We start from the raw sequence: 9,534 nt of genomic DNA, 5'->3' as shown, positions 1-9,534 counted from the left end.
GGCGCCATGGCAACCCCGCAGCCTCCCGTGGGCGGTGTCTGGGAGGCGGGAGAAGCTGGGCGCCATGGCAACCGCGCCGCCAATCGCAACGCTGAGCGGCGTCTGCATGATTCGGCGACAGCCAATAGCAGCTGTCACTCCTCTGTAGGCGTGGCTAGGCGGGGAAGGCCCGCCCCCCAGCGGGAAGCCGGGGGCGGAGGGGAGGAAGCGAGTTCCTTTGTGGGCTTTGACAATAAGATGGCGGGCGGGGGGGCGGGGCCACTCTGTACGGTTAGCCCCGCCCCCTGCACGGTTAGCCCCGCCCCCTGCCTCAAGCGCGGAGCGGTTGGTGAGGCAGGAGCGGGGGCTCCTGCGCTGGCAGGCGGCGGCGACGGCAGCAGCACCAGCAGTAGCAGCGAGGTGGTGAGTACGCTGGGCCGGGTCGGGCGCGGCGCGGGGCCCTGGGCTCGCCCGACTCCCCCCGGAGCTCCGCGTGGGGGCGGTGCGGGCGGGGAGCCGGTGCCGGCGGAGCCCGCGGAGGAGGGAGGAAGCCGTTTCAAAATGGCGGCGGGCCGGTCGCCGGGAGCGCGGGACGGTGAGGAACCGCCGCCCGGGGCCCTTTGCGGCTGCCTGCGCGCCCCTGGAGCCGTGAGGGGGGCCGGGGCGGGCGGGCCAAGGGGGGCCCGTTTCCCCGTCGGCGCCGGGCGCCCCTCTCCTCCGCTCGGTCCCTTCCGCAGCCGCGCACCCTCATTGCCCGCGCCTCCACCCCCGGGCTCCTATCCGGCGCCGCCGCACGCCGCGGCCGTCCCACCGCCGGTGTGCCGTGCCTGGGGACCTCCCCCGGCTCCCCCAGCGCACGCATCGCGGCTCAGCCCCGCCTCGGCCCCCGCCGCGCTCCCTCCCCAGCCTGCCTGCGCCGCGCCCGCCCGTCACGCCTCTCCCCGCCGGCTGTGGCGGGCCGCCCGTCCCCTCCCCCCCCCCGCCCCCGCTCAGCCTCCCCAGCCTTCGGCGTCTGCGTTTCAGCGAGCCTCCTGCTCCTCGCACCGCCTGCAGTCGCCCCTGCCCTGGGCGTGCGGCTGCCTCTGCTTCCCAGCCTGCCCTTCCTCAGGAGCCAGCGCGCCTTCCCGAAGCCCTCGTGTCCTGGAGAGGCGCCTGCCAGCACCCAACGCCCGGGGGGTGGACCAAACCCCAGTGCTTTATAGGTGCCTTTGTCTCAGTCCGAATAGGGATGTTTCTGGCCCTACCAGCCCTCTGCTGTGTCTGCAGCCCACCTTACAACTCAACACCACCGTACACACACATGTGCATGCCTAAAGAGGAGTACCTGGCTTTCCATCTTTTCACCATCACACATAGCTTTGATTTCTTCCCACAGCTGTTATAGGGGACAATTTTGGCGGGGGGGGAGGGATTAGAGTGGTAGAGCGGAGATACGATACCTTCTTACCTTCCTGTGCTAACCCTCATCACTATACTTATGTCTGTACAAAAAGAAAAAGCACCCTGCTTAAGTGAACCTCCAGCACTGGCCTAGGTAGTTCCTGTCTGCTTTCTTCTAAAGACGAACAGATGAAATCTATCTCTCTGTTACCCCAACTCTTAGGAAGCGACTTTTTCCCTTAAGTACTTAGGCAGCATATTACTACATGAATCTAAATTGAGTGTGAATCTGGAATGTGTAAGTTGATGCTCTAGTCAGAATTGGATCAAATTTCAAGCACTTTATTTGTAAAGCAGACTGGGAATTTGTCAATCCCAAAAGCAAAACTTTTAATGAATTGGATAATACTGTGTTCCCTGTACTACTATTAAAAAAAAAACAACAAACAAAAAGCAAACCACCAGAACTCACAAAACCTGCTTTTTTCATACTGTATTATGCTACAGATAGCTGTTGTCTCCTTGACAGCTTTTTTTTTTATAACTATTTCAAACAGCAGTTAAGTTTAACACACTAAGTTTGAGCTCTTGACACTTGGATAATAGTGGAAGAAGGGAGATGGTATAGTGAAGAAGGGAGAAGGGAGTCTAGATACTGCCTCTTGGACAGAGACAGATGCTGATGGAAATTACCGGGAAATTTTGAACACTTTGCTTCTAAAGCAAGCGGCAATCTTGCCCTCATGTACCAAGAGGTTTTACACAATGGCTAATATCTTTTTGAGTATGTTAATGTGTAAATCAATAGAGAAATATACTTACATTTTAATTAATTAGGTTTTAAATTTAGTATTCTCTTGAGATGAGTGCTTATTGGAGATAGTGCAGGGAAGTCTGGGGAAGGTTGTTTATTTGCAGGATTTTAATTGCATCTGATAATGGCTATGAAGTTAATTTTTTTTTTTTACTGAGAACTTAGGTTCTGAGGCATGCTCGTATGCCAGTTAATAGAATCTGCAGAAAGAATTGCTCTGATGGGTATATTCTTTAAGTTTAATCTAACAGAGGTCCACGTGTTTTGTTTATTGCTCTAGGGAAGAACCTGGAATCACATACAGCAGGTCTTACACGTTATTATATTGCATGGGAAAACCGTTTCCTTCTTTCGTATGTTAATAGATTACAGACTGGACTGGTCTGCCAAGATCCTCTATGTCTTTTAGTTTGTGGATGTGATAATGTCTCTTCTACAAAGAACTTGTGTGTTCCCATCAGCGGTCCCCTCCTGTATCAGTCTGCTATTTTGGGAGGCAAATAGCCAAAGCCTCTTCCTCTAAAATTGTCAGGTATCCAAAATAGCACGAGAAAATATTTTCATTTTTTGTTCTCGTGACTGCATCATCTTTATCTCTATTTGTTGTACGTTTTTTTTAACAAAGTTTATGCCATTGTCACCTACCCTAAACTAAAAGCATATCTAATAGGAATTTGGGGATTCAAATAGTTACCGTGTACAGGCTTTCAAAGAGATTGCCCTTCATTTATAGAGTATTTTGAAAGTGAACCCGGGGAGTGAAAAACTTCTGAACTTTATAGCATCATGAGGTGTTTGACAGAAATAAGAAATACTTTATTGACTTGATATTATGGTGTCTCACTGGAGTTGTAGTTCATATGCCTCATGACCCTGTCTTGAATGTTGCTGTGAGCTCAGTCTGTAAAAGAGAATGAGACTATAAGTTGGTTGAAATACAGTTTCCATGACATAACAGCATTTTAGTCTGAATATTTTGGGATCAACTCAAAAGATTTGGGCTTGAGAGTGTTTAAGGTGGGGTTTTTTTGTTGTGGTATTTTAACAAGTATGCAGCTTCTTGAGAAAAATGTGTTTTCTATCCCCCTCAGCCCCCCAAGTACTTTGTCAACCATCTCTTCCCCCTCCACTTTTGAGAACAAGCACTCTTCAAAAATTTTTTATTATCAGCCATAATAGAAAACAAAAATAGATGTCCATATGCACCCTCTTTACTTGTTCCTTTTCTAGGTATGTACTTCAGTTGCAGACACTGAACTGTCTTGTACTGTACAGACATGTCTAGCAAAGTATCTGAATTGTTTTCATATTTTATCACATAAGTTTTTGTAGCCTGTTGAAATGGAGCATTCCTTTAGGTTTCAGTAATTAAAGGAATTGTTGCATGTGTTTGGTAGTTGTATTTGGTATATCAAATCTTATTTTGCCTTAAATGTGTTTTAAAAACTCAGCCTTTATGGTTAAAACAATTTAATTACTGTCATTACTTTCATTATTGTCATCTTGCAAAGTAAATCTTAGTCATAAAGATTCTGTACTGGTAAAGGAAAATTCTCCCTGGTTTTGCTATGTTTCAGTTTTGTATTTGTGCATGCTTGCTCTTTTTCTCTAGATGTTACAGAGATACAAAGGTGAAAACTGCATAGTTTTGCGATAAAAGTAGTGAAGGCTGGCTTTCAGTATGCTTTTGTGTGCATTTAAATTTTTCAGGTGATCTCTCTTTAAATGGCAAAGGCATAGGGATAAGGAGAGGCTGGTCCAAAGGTCACAGTAATAGCCTAGGACTTGGACTTAAACTTCTGACACAGATTTTGTGTGTATTGTTGGGCAAATCACCTTCGTGTTCTAGGTGTAAATTGTGTTCAATAGTACTGTTCAAGTTTGTAGGAGTGTTATGAGGATAGATACTGAAGCAGTTGACAAAATATAGAGGTGTATAAGTTTCTGAAATGGGAAATTTTTGTTCTGCATCTCCTGTACTTGGCTGACATCTTGCTTCCCGGTACTTGGTAGGTGGTGCTCTAACTTTTACTGTATGGACTCTTGCTCAGTAGCATGGGAGAAGAGGAAGGAGTACATCAAACACAATTACTGGTATGTAATTTTTTGCTTCTTAAATGAAACCATAAATCTAATATGTTGTGCAGTCTCAGGAACAGGGTGACAATGAACTGTTTGTATTATGTAAGATACTAATTTGGAAGTAAGTGTTATAGAAAAAAATCCAGTGAATGCTGTGAAAGGTTTACCTTTAAGAGTCCATAAACATTTTTTCCTCTGCTTCTACACACCCAAGTGTATGTGGTGTATTGAGGTTTTCAAGTTTGTGGCTGCGTTCTGTTCTTCTGTTGGTGTACCTTAGAATAGATGTATGAAAACCAGGTTAACGTTCAATTGAAGTTTTAATTAGTCATTACAAGAATATAAGTTGAAATAAAAGAAGCTTCAAACTCTGCACAGTGTTTAATGTTTGATGACATAATCATACATGGTCCATTAATAGTCCCCAAAAATGTCTCTAGAGGTCAAGTTTCACGTGGGGTGTGTGTGTTTAGAAATTACTGTCCATACAACTTTGTAGGAAAAATTAAATGGGGTATCCTCTGATAGGAAGTTGCAGGAATATCTAAAAATCTGGAAAAGGCACTATTAAGCTAAAACTTAGGTTGTATTTAATGGGAATAATGCAAATATGTGAGGTTGCAGGAGAAAATTTTAAAAGAAACTTCTAAAGCATTTAATATATTGGTAGTCCATCAATAGCTTTTGAGAAGTCTGTGAAAAATGACCATGAGACCAAGTTCATATATTCTATATTGTAGTCTCTGCATATTACAATTTTCTAAAGAATTTTGTACCTTCAGTGGAAAGAAATCTTTAAGAGCTGGCAAATTCAAAAAAAGGTTATTTCATGCATATATACGGCAATGTAAGAAGTGTTGTACAGAGTCAGACCAAATGTTTATCTAGCTACTGTGCTGTCCCTGGGTTTTCAGAGTAGATAAGTATGTAATGTATTTTGAAAGGAACAATGTTTTTGCACTTTGGTGGATTTTTAGTGACTCTGAAAAAGCTGAGAGAGCTCTTTCAAAATATGTGGAACATACTGTAGCAACCAGAAAAGCGAGGCAGAAGTTAGGGCTTACCAAGGGAAATGGAAAATGATATAGAAAGACACTGCAATAGTATTTTGGTTTTATCAGCTTTTAGTTGAAAAACTTTGTTTTGTTTGGGTCACTACATTAAAAAAAATCCCCAAATATTGGGCAAACAGAAATTCTAAGGACAGAAGACTTAGAAGGGACTTAACAAAGGTGCATGGATGTAAAGGTCAGGTACTAGCTTTCATTTGTAGCCTAATTTTTATAAGACCAAAAGAAGTGACATCTACTGCATTTTTTTAAAAAAGTTGCTTTGTGTTTCGAGAGATCAGCCGCAATATTTGCGCGGGTCACTGTTGTCAAAATTAGCGCGATTCAGAAGATCTGGAGGCTAGTGCTTGAAAGCCATACCTTGGAAAATTCAGCAAGATGTAAATAATGAGAAGCTTGGACACACCCCACTTGTTTGTAGCTGGTGAACCTAAACTAGGAATATGGGAGTTTTGCTTTCTTATAGTCAACTGGGAAAGAAGTGCAGAAACTCTGTCCTTATTGGACTTGCACAGTTCACACTGGAATTACACGGTTCAGTTGCTCACCTGAGTAAGGGAACCAGAAGGACTGCTTTAGGCACCTCATTTGAATGTCTCAAGTTATATGGAACAAATCTAGATCTTACTCTCCCTGTAGCCAAAATAAGCTAACCTTTTCAAGTATGCTGCCCATGGTATTTTTTTCATGTTACTCTATTAGGCATGTTGATGTTCTGGAGGGATCAAATCTTTTAAAGATGGTGTGCCAGGTTGTATTTTTATTTCCAAAATTAGAAGTTAAGCATGCCAGTAGAAACTCGTGAGGAGCGAGGAGAAACTGACTCTCCAGTAGGTGAAATACAGCCGTTGAGATGTTTGCTTCTGTGCGAAGCAGCGGCTCCTGACTTCCATCAAGTGTGGAGCTTAATGGGAGCCAGGAGCTGGGAGCCCCTGCCTCTCTACGATGCCATGACTGGTGGACCTGCTCACCCCTGGTTTCCGAGTGCCGTCTTTGGGACCCAGTCCATATGTTCCTGACCCCTGTTGTACCACACTGGCCATTCTATAACCTGGTATGACAATTCTGATGTTCCTATCTTAAAAGAATTTGCTGTTTAAATTTAAGATTAAAGTTTTCTGTTTTGTTTTATAGTCTTTTTTCACCTTCCTCTTGAACTGTTGACTTTGTACAAGAATTTTTTTATTTTTTTTTTTTAACAGGACACAATGTTTGTGCGAGGATTAAAGAGAAAATGTTTTGATGGCGAGGAAGATATTGACGGAACTCTGGCTGGTATTAAGGCTATTCCTTCATATAATCTTCAGCGGCAGTCACTTTTAGATATGTCCTTGGTTAAACTTCAGCTGTGTCACATGCTGGTTGAACCTAACCTTTGTCGTTCGGTACTTATAGCCAACACGGTACGGCAGATCCAAGAGGAAATGACTCAAGATGGGACTTGGCAGATGATAAATACACAGAGTACAGGGCAGGCATCCCTGGATCGTCTTGTTTCAACAGATATCCTCTGTCGTTCATCTAGGGAACAAGCTGAAGGAAAGCATGTTGCAGGCTATAGTACTTTCAATAAAGACTTTGAAGGTGACCAGGCACAAGACAGTTCAGAAACTATGTCAACAGCCTCTTCAGTGCAAGCTCTGAGAAACCTGCAGAGCAATGTGTGGGAAATGGAGAATCCACAAGAAAATAAAGGAAACTTTCAAAAATCATTAGATCAAATATTTGAGACACTGGAGAATAGAAGTCCTAATTCTGTTGAAGATCTGTTTTCAGAAGTTGACAATTCTTACTATGATCTTGATACTATGTTAACAGGCATGATGAGCAACACAAAAATGGGACACTGTGATGGGCTTGAAACGTTTTCTTCTCCAACAACTACAACTTCTAACTCTAATTGTAAATCTGATCTTAATGAGCTTGATCATATTGTGGAAATCCTTGTTGAATCCTGAAACTCCTTATGTAGGGGATAAAGATCTGTTAATGGCAAAAAAAGACTCGAGAAAGCTATTTTCACAGTTTGTTCTATCAAATCTGCACGTGTATTTTACAAGTATCTATATATTATATAGATATATATATTTAAAAAGCACTTCATATTGCAAAATAGTGTTAACTCTTACAGTTAACCTGCAACTTGTAGTGTAATAATCCGATTTATTGTCCATTGAACTGTAAGTACATACGGTAAATGTTTTTAAGTTTGGGGTCCAAGGCTCGTGAAATTGAGTTCCTTTTACCAACTTGTTTTAGCCTTTGATGGCGGATATGCTCAGAGGCAGTCTCATCTTTTTCTTATACTTCTCCCAGTAAAAATGGTAATAAACATAGAGAGAAGTTGGATAACTGATTTCCTATTTTCCCCCAGTTTCCACTTTGTTAAACCATATAACTCCTACCATATCTGCTGCTTCTGTTCTAAGTCGCTGCATGGCTCTTAAAGAGCAGCATGCAATAGTTCCTGTTATCCTAGCTAGCTTATTCTGTTTTTTTGCTACAGTTTTTACTTCAAAAATAGTTTTAAAGTGTTTATTGGTGTTTAGATTTTTCCAGGTATTTTCTTAAAATATATTTTTACTACAGATGTTATGTCAGCTGCTAACTTAGTAACTTTTGATCATATCTGCAGTTGATGTATATTTTGAAAAATTTTCAAAAAGGGATGTTTTTTACCGTGAGCTACCCAATGTAGTTCAATAAAGTGTATGCAAATGTAAATATACAATTTTATACTTTACATTAAAATGTAAGAACTGTTTTCATGATTCTGTTTTATAGAGTAGTACTTTACTGAATTGAGAATTGTACACTTATGCTTTTCATACCCTGTATACTTGAGTATCATTAGAGGAAGAGCTTTGATCCAGCTAGATACAATTACATTTAACTCATTTCAGACCATATTTTTTGTTAACTATGAACCTAAATTACGTAGGTTTTTATTTATGTGTATTTATATGTGAATGTCATCAAGTGAGTTGTTTATCACTGAAGTCTGCCATCAAATATTTGTTTATATGGGATAACAATCTTGCACTAATTACTACAAAAAGTGTTACTAGCGGCCTTTAAATCTCAACTGGTATGTCGTGATGTCTTGTCATAATTAATATGCTCCACTCTTACCAAGGGTTTCCTCTTGGCTTTTTTCAGTAACAAAAGATAATACAATATGGGATGGTGTTCTTTTCTTCAAGTACTCACATTCATTTTAGAGCGTACATAATTGAGCTTATTCCCATGAGACTTTTTCGTGGGGAAAGGGATAGATCAAGTACAGTGTATGATTTTGTTATAAAATGACAAATGTTTACCTTCACAAGCTGGTACTGGGGAAGAGCCTGAACTAGCAGGGAGGTGGAGAAGGGGGAAAAGATTGGTTTCAGGAATGTGTTAGCATCAGTTGTGCCAGGGGAAGACATCCACCAGTAACTCAGTTGTTTTCTGTAGACGTGAACTGAGCAAGTCGCTGAACATGAAGAGAGTACATTTCTGCGTCTGACAGAGCCTGCCTTCCCACAAGTGACCTTACCTACTATGCACTATCCTTTTCAGATTCTCAAACCTCCTAAAAAGGGGAGGGTGGCAGGGGGAGTGTTAAGGACATTCCAGTGTCACCTCCACAAAAGGAGACCACCGAGCTTACGATTTCAACGAGTGCTTCAGAAGCATTTGGTTTGGGGAAAAATGACATCACTTTGCTAAATTTTTCAAATTTGGTAGTTGAATGCATATTAACTCAGTCACATGAAACCATACAGTTGGTGTGAGTCTTCAGTGAGTTTGAAAATGTTATTTGTATTAAACTTGGACATAAGGTAATACATAGTTACTGTAGTAGTTAAACATTGCTTCCTCAATTAAAGCTTAATTAATAACTTTGTATTAAATTATGAAATGTCATATAGATACTTGCAAGTTCAGTCATGTATATCTGGACCAAAGAAACAATCCAATACTATGTGTCTTAGTCAATAGATACATCACTCATAACTGAAAGGTGTTGCAGTAGTGTGTCCTGCTTCAGGAGGATACAAATATATAAGTCTGTTACATATAACAGTGACATAACAGTCTGTTTTATTTGGCAGTGTTTGTTGCAGTATCAGAGGGTCTTCCTTCAAAATTACAAATCTGCAGGAAAATTTTCTTGATGCTTTGCTGTGTGTGAATAGATCCACTGAATCGGACAGCAGATGCCTT

General features: G+C 41.8%; 1 protein-coding gene across 4 annotated transcripts; it reads left to right on the top strand.

The window, feature by feature from the left end:
* The first annotated feature begins 317 nt into the window (after positions 1-317).
* CDCA4 (cell division cycle associated 4) lies at positions 318-8,456 on the top strand. 4 transcript variants are annotated; one of them, XM_068398839.1, is made up of 3 exons: positions 318-402; positions 4,187-4,267; positions 6,528-8,456. In XM_068398839.1, exons 2-3 carry the CDS (start codon positions 4,229-4,231, stop codon positions 7,281-7,283), a joined length of 795 nt encoding a protein of 264 aa, XP_068254940.1. In that variant the 5' UTR covers positions 318-402; positions 4,187-4,228; the 3' UTR covers positions 7,284-8,456. The 4 variants fall into 4 exon arrangements, with proteins under 4 accessions (XP_068254940.1, XP_068254942.1, XP_068254938.1 ...); XM_068398837.1 differs by lacking the exon at positions 318-402 and adding an exon at positions 6,199-6,379 and having other exon boundaries at positions 4,196-4,267; XM_068398838.1 differs by lacking the exon at positions 318-402 and adding an exon at positions 6,202-6,379 and having other exon boundaries at positions 4,208-4,267.
* Positions 8,457-9,534: the final 1,078 nt, after the last annotated feature.

Source organism: Nyctibius grandis, chromosome 4 (genome assembly GCF_013368605.1).
Source record: "Nyctibius grandis isolate bNycGra1 chromosome 4, bNycGra1.pri, whole genome shotgun sequence".
NCBI lineage: Eukaryota > Metazoa > Chordata > Aves > Nyctibiiformes > Nyctibiidae > Nyctibius > Nyctibius grandis.
This window is presented reverse-complemented; position numbering and strand designations above follow the sequence as displayed.